The following is a 13,373-nucleotide window of genomic DNA, read 5'->3' on the forward strand; positions in this document are numbered from 1 at the left end:
GGCCATTGTGTGCTGGTGGTTATATTCAGCCTTTCTTCAGCTAAATACGCTATCGGATAGCTTCCACGGAGATGAGCAACTGCTTCCTTTGAAATCATGAGCCATCAAGATTCTCTAATTTGCTTAGACCACCTGCTTGGCTAATATTAGTGCAGGCCTCTTGTTTTCTCTCTGAATAGCTAAACAGAAGTGCAGAAGGTGCCTAGATGTTGCTGTACCGAGCCACCCCGGCAAGCCGGCCGTGACGGTCGGCCAGACCACGCCGTCAGCTCTGCCCCAGCCAAATAACGGCAGCGCGGGCGATGCCAAACCCCACTAACAGCCTCCGCGCTCTGCCCTGGGACTTGCAGCCCTGCAGAAATGCTCCGGCTGGATCTGCGAAGATCCCGGGGTCCCGCGGGGTTTGCCATATAAAATAGAATTATCCTGCTTCTCCAGTTGCTCTGCCTTGTGTTTGTGCAGGGCTGGCTGGGGTGTCTCTGCTCCCAGGACGTGGTGCCTGGACATCGGATGCTCCATCCACGGGGAAAAGAGTTGGCCACAGAGCTGTTGATGAGTCCGTCCGCCCCCGCTGAGTAGCCCCAGAAAAGATTTGCTTCCAGCCAGCTTGGGGATCCTTACATCGCGCTGATCTATACAGGCACCCGCCCCGCGATGCACCTAGTGATGCAGCAGGGTATTTCTTCCACAGGTCGCAGATATATTTTTTAATAATTACCATAGAAACCTCCAAACATCACAGCGTATGCTGTTACGTCAGGATCTCGCTCCTCCGCACCTGCTTCCCGGGGACACTGTGGGGAATGGGTACTGTGGGGTCCCGAGCGGCCGATGACGATTTTTGGTTTTATTATCAGGCGCGCTCGTGACGTCTCCTGGAGCACGGGACAGGCACCGTGGCCTCCGTCCTTTTACTCTTGCTCATTCATGACTTGCTGCGTGTCGGGGGACACCGTCTCTCGCCGATCTGCCCGGCCTCGCAGAGGGCTGCATTTGATGTTTCAGCCCTAAATAGTCTTCTGATCGCTGCTATTCCCACTTTAGATGTGCAAAATGCAAAACCTGAGAGGCGTTATCGGCAAAGCAAGCCTGGCAACCCTTAAATTAGCAACGTGCAAGCGCGCGGCGTTCTGCCCGGAGCTCCTCGTGCCGTTAACGCCGATGGTTTAACGAGCCTCGCTCCGTCTTCCCGTGCAAGACGTGCGCACCGGCGCGGCAGATGGTGTATCCTCGCAGCTCCGCGGGCCGTCCCTCAGCGCGCCCGGACGGCGGGAGGACCGTCGGCACCGAGGTGAGGGGAAAGGGGCGCTTTGATTGACCATTTATTAGGATGGAGCTGGAGGATGAGACAGATGGCTGGGGTTTGTTGGCAGGGAACTCCGCTCCTGTTTGTTTAATTAGTCACCAGACAGACCGAAAGCTAAAGCGTCTTACATGCAAACTCGGAAGCAGGGCGAGATGAACCGTTTGCGTTTGACGTATAGGAGCTGCTGGGAGCGACTTGGCGATCCGCGTCTCCTGGTCCTGCTGCGGGATCGGTGCTCCTGCACGCGGGACTGGGGATTCCCGGTGGCTTCGGGCACCCGTTATCTCCCCGCCGCTTTTTTCCCCCCCAAATGGGACGGATTCGGCCATGTGCATGGCTTTTTTTAAGCCGAAGGGTGCACAAACCTGGAGTTTTCCTTTTTCCAGCACCCACCAGAGCACGCAGCCACTTTTGGGGAGTGGATTCACCCGCGGAGGGGTTCAGCCCCTGGTTTGCCTCCATCCCATCGCTCCCCCGCCGTCTCCTGACACCTGAGCACGGCTCTCGCCCACCTCCGAGCTTCCCTGGCCGCAAACGGGGATTAGGAAAGGCTGCAAAGGCACCGGTGCCACTTGTTCCCTGAAGCCGGGCACGGATCAGACATCTGACATCTTTTTGCCGTGCCCACAAATAAAGACATTTTACACCTTTATTTATGCTTTATAAAGTGTTAGATTCTGCTCAGTATTTGCTGTCTCCTTGCAAACGCTTGTGCTTGGGGGTTTTTTTCCCCACATTTCCCTCCTTGGATATGCCTGTATCACTCACCCCTTGAATATCAGGGAAATAAAATCAGGAGGGGAAATCGATAGCCCGAAACACAAATCCTGCCCCACTCCGTGCACTCTTAGCGCTCGCAGGGTTAAATCCATCCATCCCCATCAGCTCGCCGGACCCCGGGGCAGCTCGCCCTGCGCGTGCCGACATGCAAAACGTCCAAAAAAAAATTAAAATAATTTGAAAAAAACCCCTTTCTTACCCAGAAAGCCGAAAGTAGCATTTTTCCCCCCCCCTCGCCAAAAAAAACCCCTGCCATTACCCCGCAGTCCACTAGATGGTGGTTTCCTCCAGCGGGAAACCCGCCGCTGGGGGGGCCGGGGGCGAGATTTCGGGGTACGGGCTCTTATTTAGCCCCTCCCCCCCCGCAGAGGAGCACCCCGAGTTCCCCCGGCGGGGGGGGGAGGGGATTGCACGGGTTTGCACGGGTTCGCACGGGTTTGCAACCCATGGCACGGCTTTGCAAAGCATTGCAAGGGCTGGCGCGGGCCCGCACGGGTTTGCAAACCGGGGGATGACACCGCCCCGCCCCGCCCCGCCCCCCATGACGTCACCGCTATGCAAATGAGCGGCATGTGGGGAGCGGGGGCTCGGCGCGCGGCTGGGCTCAGTCTCGCGCCGCGGAGCCGCCGCCGCCGCCGCCGCCGCCGCTCGCCCCCCCCTTCCCCCCCTCCCCTCTCCCCGCCATGGCACGGCCCCCCCCGGCGCCGAGCCGCCCCCCCCCGCTCCCCGGGGCCGGTGTGAGTCAGGTGAGTGTTTTGGAGCGGAGGGGGGGAACTTTTTTGGGGGGGGGGGGGGAGTGAGTTTCCAGCCTTCCCCCCCCCCCCCTTTAGCTGTGCTTTGCTGCAGCGGGGGCGCCCCCCCCGGATGCTGGATGCGTTGGGGGGGTTGCTTATGCCCCCCTAAATTGGGGTGCTGGATGCATGGGGGGGGTTGCTTATTCCGCCCCCCCCCCCCCCCCCATGCGGTTCTGTGTGCATGAGGGGGTTGCTTGTTTCGGGGTGCCAGATGCATTGCGGGGGTTGCTTGTTGCCCCCCACGGGGGTGCTGGATGCATTGGGGGGGGGTTGCTTATCCCGGGGTGCTGGATGCATTGCAGGGCTTGCTTATTCTTCCCCCACCCCGGGGGTGCTGGATGCATTGAGGGGGGCTCCCCCCCATGCCTGGGTGCCGTGGGAGGGGAGTTCCCTCCCTCCCTCCCCCGGGGTGCTGGGTGCATGGGGGGGTTGCTTCTTCCCCCCCCCCCCCCCAGTTGGGGTGCTGGGTGCACGGAGGGGGATTGGTGGGTGCATTGCACGGGGGTTGCTTCCATCCCCAATCCCCCGTGCTGCTGGGGTGCAGCACCCTGGGGGGGTGCTGGGGGGGTGCTCCCACCCCGTGCTGGGTGCACTGGGATGGGGTGCTACCCCCAAGCCGGGCTGGGGCGGGGGGGGGGCTGCTCCCAGCCTGGAGGGTGTCGGAGATCTCATGTGAAGAGGAGGAGGGGGAGGAAGGCAGCGGGGCTGCGGTGCCAGGGACGAGGGCGAGCCTTCCTCCTCCTCCTCCTCCTCCTCCTCCCCCCCCCCCCCTGACGCCCCCCTCTCTCTTCCAGGTGTGAGGCCCCCGCCGGGAGGAGCAGCCCCCGCCGCCCAGCCCTGCCCGCCGCAGCCTCGCTGGGGGCAGCCCCGACGCTGGGGTTTTCCTTTTTTTTTTTTTTTTTTTTTTAATTTTTTATTTTTTTGGCCACCCCCCCCCCGCTTTTCCCTCCCTCCCGTGTCGCCATCAGGGAATCCAGCACTGCACCGAAGCCAGAAGAGAGGGAGCAAAACCCAACCCAGGCCGAAAGCTGCGTCCAAAACAAAACCCACCCTTTTTCTTGCAAAGGAGATTTCTTTTTTTCTTTTTTTTTTTTTTTAAATTTTTATTATCATTATTTTTTAATCCCGACACAAGACGTAGGGGAGGAAGCGGAGTCGGGGCGGGGAGGCTCTCCCGGTTATTTATTTTCTCCCCCCGCAGAGGTGTCTCCTCCGGCCGCCGGCTCACCATGATGTTTCGAGACCAGGTCGGCGTCTTGGCCGGTTGGTTCAAGGGCTGGAACGAGTGCGAGCAGACTGTTGCGTTGCTCTCGCTGCTGAAACGCGTCAGCCGGACCCAGGCTCGCTTCCTCCAGCTCTGCCTGGAGCACTCCCTGGCAGACTGCACCGAGCTCCACATCCTCGAAGGGGAGGCCAACAACCCCGGTGAGTGGCTTTTGGGTTTTTTTTTTTTTTTTTGCTGCAAACCTTCTTGAACGATACTCTAATGCAGGCAGAATTTAAAAAAAATAACAAAACGAACACCCGAGAAAAGCGGGAGGTCGGGGAGCCAGGGCTCCCCAGCTTGATTGCATTAACAGCTTCTCTTCTTACCTTTTATTTTTCAAACGGGTGATGGCTTATTTCAGTTGGATTTTTCACAGCGAACTACTCCAGTCTATGGCGTGGTGTAACTACGGTAGCATGAATGATTGGTGGCTTTTTTTCCTCCCCCCCTTCCTCCTTCCATGCAGTTTCCTGTGAAATAAGTAAGTCAGGTCACGTAGAGTCTGGATTTTCTAGGCTTCTTTTGGACAACGTGGCTCGCTTTGCTTTCTGCAACATGCAGAAGCAGCCCATCACTACCTTAGACGAACTGTTATTTTTCTAAAGCTCTGGGCAGCTGGGTTATCCTATTTTTTTTTTTTTTTTTCTTTAAATGTGGCAATTCCTATTTCATCATTCAGATCCTGTTTGGACGCATTTTTTCCTGCGGCTCTGAATACCCCCTTGTGTTTTAGCAGAGCTCTAAGAAAATACGAGTAGACTGTTTTATGTTACTGAACGTACAGAAAATATGCATGGCTACGAAAGTATATTTTGGTTTTATTTATACACCGTTACAAGTTACTCAACTCGGCAGAAGTAAAAGGAGTTAGAGCAGTATGAAAAGGGCATAAGCGATGTGCGAATTGCGCTGCGTGTTAACGTATTTATTTATGGGCGTGTACGCATTCCGAACATGGATGTTCCTAAGTGTGTATGTGCGGGTATACGCAGGGATGGGAGTCGCTTTAAGCAGAGTTTCTGAAATACAGAGTACGAGCCGGGAGGGCAAAAATCTGTCTTTAAGTTGCAGAGTTCTGTTTCCCCAACCTCTCAAAAGAAAAAAAAACCAAAAAGCAAAAAAGAAAACAAAGCCCAAACCCAAAAAAACCCAACCAAAAAAAGCAAAGCACCCCCCCCATTGCAAAGCATCCCTTTTGTTTAAGATCCCGGGGGGCCCAGGAGCTCTTGCTTTTCGGGCTGTGCGCGTCGAAGCGGTGCCGGGGCGCAGCCGGCTGCATTTCACGAGAGGTGGAAATCTTGCGGGCTGACGGCGGCCGGATCCCGAACAGAGCCCCCAGTGTTGCCGGGGCAGGAGGAATGCAGGGTCCTTCTCCAGCTGTTCCCTATTAGAGCACCGAGCCGGCAGGATTTGGCAGCTGCCTGTGCTGCCATTTGATGACAAGGTCCAGCGCAACGCCGTGTTCGACCGAGGACGGATTTAAGTCCTTCTGCAGGAAACCGAGCCCGGGGCTGCTCCGGCGCGAAGGGATCGGGGCTGGCTATGGGGGAGCAAGGCTGGAATTGGCCGTTCCCTTATATAGCTCGCAGGAATGAGAGGGAGGAATGCTGCCGAGTGCGTCTGGGCGCAATACTGCTGGTTTTATAAACAGCTGAAAGGCCGAACCTCATCCATTTGGGTGGGGAGGCCCCGGGGGGGACGGGGAGGGAGCGTGCTCTCTAAACTCAGCTGCTCCGGGGGAAATGCACAGCCTCCCGTGCCGGCCTTAGCAGCGATTCCCACTGCAAGTTGGTGTGAGCAATATATTTTTAATTTTTAATTGTTTATCAACATTGTAGTTTTTCATTCAAATCGTGGTTTTGGCGGTAGCCGTGTCGCCTAGGTTGGTCAGGTAATTGGAGAGGGGCGATTTACCTCCTGACCGCAGAAAAACTGCATTATGAAGGAAAACAGTGTTTTAAAGTCCTCCCAGATACAAAGTCACGTATGGCCGTCTGCGTGGTGGCATTTGCTCGATGTAAGCCAGGGTGGAAACCAGAGGTTGGGCCGTTCCCATCTCTACTCGTGCGAGCAATCCCTGCTTGCCCCTGTAATCCCATTGACCTTGCTTGGCGCGAGGATTTCTCCTGCGAGCGAAGCTTGGCATCCAGCCTCCTGCCTGTCCCTTCGTGCCTTCGGGGAGCTGCCTGCGCTTTCCCTGACGTCTCTTCCAAAAATGAGCTGTTCCTCCAGGGCATTTGTAACTCTGACAGCAAAACCTGGATGCGTTGAGTTCCTCTTTCTTGCCAAACACCCCTCCGTAGGGCTTTCCCATGGGATGGACGTATCCGTGCATCCCGCGGAGCAGGACATGCGCTTTTCCGAGCCGTGCAGTCCTGTTGCGGTGGAGGGAAGGGCTGCCGAGGTTTGCAACCAAGAACTGTTGGGAAATAGCCTTTAGGCTCCAGTGTTAATGCCGTCTTCTTCATAAAACCACCTGTATTTTTTAAATCGCTCCTATTCAGCGCCCGTTTCTCAGCCTGGCATTTGTCACTTGCCTGGCAATGGAGTCACACCAAGTTCTTCTGAAAAGCGGCGTCATCATCTAACCTTGCGTTACTCCTTGCTGTTTGAATCCCGTTGTTTGCTGAACTAATTTGGGCTCAATTCCCTCCCGGGCTGAGGTGGCTCCTGGTACGTTTTCCTGGTGTTCGCTGACTTGGAAATGGCGGCTCCCTGCTTGCAGCTGCCCCACCAGCATCCTTGTTGATGTTGGGGACGTGGCAACGGTGGTGGGCAAGGGACTACGGGGTGACAGGGGTGCACAGCCTAAATGGGTTGTTGGAGCTGGCTGTAAGACACGGTGTCGTCACCTTCAATGAAGCACGGGTGAAATCCTCCATCTGGCAAGGGGTGTCACCGTGAGTTAAGCGTGGTCTGAACGCAACGTGCTGCTCTAACGTGCTGGAGCAAATATCCAAATTGACTTAAACGTTGGGTCCTCATGAGAAGTGAGTTGTTTTGTATGTGCAGGACCCCGTTGCTTGCCCCAGCCCTGTTGGGGAGGTGGGAAAACTTGAACGTTACCCCTGGTTCACGGTTGTTAGAAGGAGGTGGCAGCCCTGCTGCCTTCCTTGGTGGATGGGCACCATCCTTGGCAATATCGTCACGAACGACTGAGATCAGGAGGGGGCCCAAAGGGAGACCGGAGCATGAAATCCTCACTGGCTGGTGGAGCTGGGCTCGTGAGCCTTCAGGTGTGTGGACCAGGCATGGAGGAAAACTCCTCTCAACAAGGGTGTCCAGGTTGTTTCTTGCCTGGTGGACTCCAAATGAGAGGTCTGCTGTATGGCAGGTGAGGTGGGGAAACCTCAAGGAAGAAAAAGAACTCTTTTTAACTAGTTAACTGACATGGGGAAGCAAGTATATTTATCTTGAAGGAGTTCTGTCTTGTTTTTTTTTCCAAGTGTAAGGATATTTTTGATAATGATAGCCAAGCCCTCCTCGTTAGGACTGCAAAGCTGATGTGGCTCTGCTGCGTACAGCATGGATGACCCTCAAAAAGGCCTGAGGAGCCTCCTGCTTCTGTGGCTCTTTGGATACCTGCTCAAGCACGGAGGGGTGGATATAACCACATTGCCCGCCTCGGATGAGAGACGTCTTGCAGAAAGCTATGCTGGTGTCTGGGAGCACGCTGGAGATGTGACTACGTGTGGTGCAGGGGCTGTGCAGATGGCTGCGAGACCACTTGTGATCCCTAGTGCGTTTAAAGGTATTGCTTGATTATAAAGGTAAAATAGAAGCGAGAAGCAAACAGGGAAGGAAATCTATACATTTCTTCATTAGGTGAAGCGTACAGCTTGTGGCTGTCCTGCATGGTGGCTATGAGTAGCCTCAGAGAGCTTTAATGGTTTAACTGGTGAAGAACATGCTGCTAATTCAGTTTGAGCGCGAATGGCTTGGCCTGCCATGCATGGAGAAGAATATGGAAACCATATTATCCGTGCACAGAAATAGAAGTTTCAGGTATTGCATAGCGCTATTTAAAAGCCTGCTATAACTTCCTTCCTTCCTTCCAGCCTGGCCTCGCTGGGCGGCTTCGGTCCCAGCTGCTCGGAGCCATCAGGACGCGGCGACCTCCTCCGAGCCGCCAGTAAAGGTCAGGCAGGAGCGTAACGTGCCCCGTGGTGGGAGCGGGACCCGTGCTCCTCCCGCGCCCGCCGGCTGGGGCTGAGGCACCGCGGGGTGCCGGCTAGAGCCGCTCTGCGGGGTACAGACCCGATGAGGGGACGCGGGCTGCTGTAGCCACAAACCCTGGTCTGTAGGCTTTTGACATGGAGTGCGGGACGTGCTGCTGCTCCCACCTCCTCGGGCATTCCCTCTCTGACAGCCAGAGGCGTGACTGGGATTTTCTTGGGACTTCCAGAGTAGTCCCACATCCTATCCCACCAGCCTTGGCTTTGGAGCTGCTGTGACTTCCTTGCTCCTGCAGAGTCTGCTGGCCGACGGAGGTGGCCAAAGGCTCCTGTGGGTCCTCTGGCCATCCAAACACCCAGCTCCACTGATAGTAGCAGCAACAGCTTTAAGCTCTTGGTTTTGAAGGACAACAAGCTTTCTTTGCCCTGTGCACGGGACATTAAATACTTCACGTGTTAAGGCCAAAATCTTTATTTCATTTCGGCAGGCTGTCAAGTATCACAATGAGAGCATCAAAATGACCTAGATTTCTCATCCTGGGCAGGACTGGCCGGAGGAGGAGACCAGGGCCGCAGGGAGCGGTAATGTCTTTAATTAGACCAAGTGATGCAGCTGGAAAAAATGGCCAAGCGCAAAGGTGCACCGGCTCAAAGGAGGGCTTGTGTGGTTGTGTGGGGCTTTGTTTTTTCCCCAACTGTACCAGCTGGTCTATTAAAAGGTATTACATGTTCTTGCGGACCTCGTCTCTTATATCCTTAGGTCGTTGTGGCTCCAGCCCTACGGCTGTTGCTGCCGTCCTGGCTGCAGGCAGTCTCCCAGCTCATCGGGAAGCTGCTACCCCTCCGCTATGTGAATTTTGCAGTTCGCCCCCAGTGCCCCCCACTGATGGAAAACCATCCCAGTGCCCAGTTTGAAGATGGTTCTCAATTTTTTTTTTTTTTTCTAATTTTTCTTGGCTTACTGTTGCATTGCAATGCTGAGCTCTAGTTTAAGTGCCCTTGGGCTGTGCAAGAGCATCGCTGAGCTGTCCCGTGGCGGGGACCGGAGGGGCTGAGCAGGCATCCTGGGAGGAGGACGGGGCAAGGAGCTGAGCCCCGTGCTCGGTGGGAGCGATAGGACATTTAAGTGCAATGCTGGACGTTGGCATCGTGTGCTCCCTCTGCTCACTTGTCTCTGCTCGGAGGGGAGCGTGAGCAGCCTTGCCGGCTCTGCTCATTAAAAATCATGAGCTGGGACTCTTAAATGGAGAGAGCTGCTGAGAAGTTGGGCACTGGCTTCTTTTAATCTGTATGCTGTTGCTTGTGCTGCTGCTGTGCATCTTGCCCAGGTTTTGTTTGCAAACTTGAGGGCTAAAAGCTGTCTGTGCTGGGTTTTTTGGAGAATAGCAAGGGGAGAGTGTAGAGGTACAGAGCAATGTTAGCCAGGGGCTTTGGGCAAGGCTACACACCCAGTATTCTCTTGCAATTCAAAGATATATTTATTTTTAGAGATGCTTTTCAGAGTAGCTGTGGGAAGCACCGCAGGCCAGCGTTTGGCTCCTGCGTCCCTTGCATTGGGAGAAGGAGGGAGAAGCTCCCTGTGGCTCGCTCCCGAAGCACCAGCAGTTCCAATGGTGAGGTCTCCTCCACGGGGCAGAGCTGACCGTCTGCCTCTTCCCGCATGGCAGAGCTTGCCGGGGGAAGCTTTTTTTTTTTTAAGTAGCAATGCTTAAAATGGGAGGGAAGGAGGAAAAAATAGTTAACTAATGAGAGCAGCGTGGTTTGCTGCCTGGAGCATCGTGTGGTGCAAGTGGGTCTGCCCACGGGTGGGCTGCTTTCTCCCAGAGAGACTTTTCCATACTTTGCAGTGTCTTTTTAACCTTTTTGTCATACAGTGCATGCCTCGGCGAGGGGCCCGATGTCAGGGTTGATTTCCCCACTGACTGCAGTTGGGAAAATTCCCGCTGTTGAAGTGCACATAAAAGATGCAGAGAAGAATTTCGTGCATCATCGCAGACCTGAGCCGGAGTTCTCTGCCTGGACCAGCTTCTTGTCCCTTGATTTCTATCCAAATGCTACCCTTCTGTGCAGATACTTCGTGTTTGCACTTGGAAAAGTAGTTGAGATTAAGTTCTGCCCCACAACAGCGGGTGCAGAGAGGCTGTACGCGGAGGGAGGAATGGCACGGGGCATCGCTGATGGCGTATGGCAGCCTTCAACCCGTCAAGATGTGGATTGATGGGAGAGGTCAAGGACAGTTTTAGATTGGGAGCTGAATAAGAGCCAACTGTAGAGCCATCAATTAAAATAATCTAGTTTGCAAATACACTTATCTTCAAATGAGATTAAATGGGGAAAGCACTCTGCTTGTAGCCTGGGCCGTTGCGGGTGGATGATGGTCTGTGCAGTTTCGTCATTTGGCGTGTTAGACCTCAGCATCTGAACGAAGCTGCGTGCCCATCTTGCCATTTATGTTTTACATGTTTGCATTTGGGACAGTTGCTATTAAAACAGTTGATGTTCTCGTCAGCCAAAGTTTCTTGCAATGTTTCCCTGAAGCCGTTGGTGAAGGTTTCTGTGGACCAGGTGGATCACGGTGCCAATTCCCATCTTCCTACAATTTCTCAAGCTTTAACCTTTCTTCTTCTCATCTTCCATCAAAAAACACCTTTATTTGATTTGTGGCCCATGAAAGCAGTTTTTTACCAAGCTGGGAGTTATGTTTGCAATCAGCGTGAGTAACTGAAATAGTAATTAGCGTGAACACTTGCTTTATTTTAAGATGCATTCGTCAGTGCTTTAGCTCTCCAGCTTCGTGCTTGTGTCTAATGTTACCGCAGATAACTGTTTGGAGAAAGGGCACCCCTTGCACTACCGTTGCATCCAAACCCCAGGGGTCAGAGCCGACAGCTCCTCGGGGTTGGGTTCGTCGGAGGGTGGAGGAGCTGGTGTGTACTACAGCGGCTGCTGGGCTGTGTTTTGGGGTTCCCACCTGATTGCCCCAGTCTTCTCCCCACTTCTTGCATGGTGCCAAGTGGGTGCGAAGCACAAGGCGTCGTGTTTGAAACCCTTTCTGTCCACAGAAACCCGGGAGTGGGGCTTGGCACCAAGGGTTGTGCTGGGACAAACCCTTCCATGAATCGTGTGTGCGTGCCTGTGTACCTCTGAGTGTGCACGTGCCCTTTGTATTTTCTATTTTCACTGAATAAACAAGAGCATTACTTTTTTTAGTAACTCTTGGTTACGCAAGAGCTGCTAAGGGATCTCAAAGATGCCAAAAGAGGCTGCAGGCCCTGATGCAGGGGGTGCACAGGCTTGCATGCTCACCCCTTTTCTCTTAAACCAACGTGTTTATCTTTGCAGTGCTCTGGTCCTAAGAAGGAGACCCAGAGCTTTGCAGAGGTCACTGCTGAGCGTGAGTTTGGCAATGGCAAACAGCCAGGCCGGTGGCTTTCCATCTTGGCCCCAGTAATTACAAATAAAGTTGAGGTTGGAGCGAGCAGATCCGTTCCCGACTTTCCGCCTTGCGCGCCGCTTCCTCTTCCGCAGCAGATGCCTTAAGTGGAGGGGCAGGATCTCATCAAAACAAGGTTGGGATTGTTTCTCTTGTTGGAGAACATGATTCTGGCTTTTTTTTTTTTTTTTTTTGGAAGGGGTTTCATGGGCAGAGGGAATTGCGATTCTGGCATGGGGGGATCTCGAGCTGGGTTTCCTCACCCAGAGCAGAGGGCTTGGACGGTCTCGCCCGTCGCATGATGGCCGTGCAATGTGGTCTGCTCCGATTCTGGGTAGCGAGCAGAAAACAAGCCCCCTTAGTGTGGGGGGACCAGCTCCAGAGGCAGAAACCCAGTTTACTTTGTACCTGGCAGGAGTTAGAGGTGTGAGGCAGGTGCCTGGGCTTTTACCAGCCTTTCCGTGCAGGAGGCGAATGCGTCCGTCTAAGGGGCGAGCAGATGTAAGGGAAGGATTTATCAATGCAGATTCACCCATCCAGTGCCTGGTTCACAGCTTGCGGTTTTATTTGTGTATTTGCACGTGGTGACTCCGCGGCATGCTGCGGTTGGATCACAGATTTGGTGAAGGTGTCTGAGTTGGAGCCTGTTTTTTCTGCTGGGGCTCTGCGCTCGCAGAGCTGCGCGCGGGCTATGGTGCAGCACCTCGTCGAAGGCTTCGCGGGCTCGGGGCTCCTGTCTGGTGTAAGCGAAGGCTCCGCTTGCTCACTGATGAAATCTGTGGACTTCTGATCTCTGTGTTGAAACTGGGGTGATAACCGTGAGTTTTGCTACTATTAATTCTGGCTGCTGCCCTTTGCAGCCATTTCTGGGCATTTGTAGTGCTTGAGCTGTAGTGCAAAAACTTTCTTGTGTTCTATAAAAATAATCCACGGGGCAGAAAAAGGCGTTCTGCTGTGCACGCTACCGTGCTTGAACAAACTCGTGGTCATTTTGTATTGTGAACGTGGGACTTTCTGTTACAGAAGATATGGATGGATGGTGCCGATGGCTCTGTTGCACCAAGGGCTGAGCCAGCTTCTGCCACGATCCCTGCAAGCCTTCCCTGACATTTGCAGGAGCTGGAGGTGGCCCAGCGTCTTGAGCTATCATGCCTGAAGATGTTATTTTACTTAAAGTAACGTTAATATTGCGAGTGTCATCTGCAGGATTCAGCAGCTTTGCTCCGCTCTTTGCTCTCCAGCGAGGCAGCCCTGGAGTGGAAGCACAGGGCACTTTAAAAAGCTTCTTTTCTGTTACTGATCCTTGCAAGTAATTTGTTCCAGATTTCTCCTTTTCTTTTTTTTTTTTTTTTTTTTTTGATAAAACTTATTTCAGACTAACCACAAACCTGCCTTACTTTTAACCAGTTAGTTCTCCAGCTCCTTGCCTACGCTGTTGCCTGGTGGGGTATGGGCATGTGTTGTGTTTGGAGCTTTAATTGTTGTTATAAGAAGTAATTGAGTGGGTGGATAAAACCGGGTTTGACCAGGTTCAGCTTGAAACGTTTTAAAACTCACTTTCCATGCCACTGCTTTTTTTTTTTTTCTTGTTTCTGTGTTTTCAAAGAAGAAAAAAAAC

At 53.7% G+C, this 13,373-nt stretch overlaps 1 protein-coding gene across 4 annotated transcripts in view; it reads left to right on the forward strand.

The window, feature by feature from the left end:
• Window positions 1–4,109: 4,109 nt before the first annotated feature.
• SAMD4A (sterile alpha motif domain containing 4A) overlaps window positions 4,110–13,373 on the forward strand; it is a gene marked incomplete at its 5' end in the record, with an annotated part of 103,731 nt that continues 94,467 nt past the window's right edge. For all 4 annotated transcript variants that reach the window (XM_082316614.1, XM_082316616.1, XM_082316613.1 and 1 more), the window contains one exon: window positions 4,110–4,305. In XM_082316614.1, coding sequence (XP_082172740.1) covers window positions 4,110–4,305 — 196 coding nt within the window. The remainder of the gene's footprint in view (window positions 4,306–13,373) is intronic.

Source organism: Platalea leucorodia, assembly GCF_965183815.1.
Source record: "Platalea leucorodia genome assembly, chromosome: 7".
In the NCBI taxonomy this organism is placed as follows: Eukaryota; Metazoa; Chordata; class Aves; order Pelecaniformes; family Threskiornithidae; genus Platalea; species Platalea leucorodia.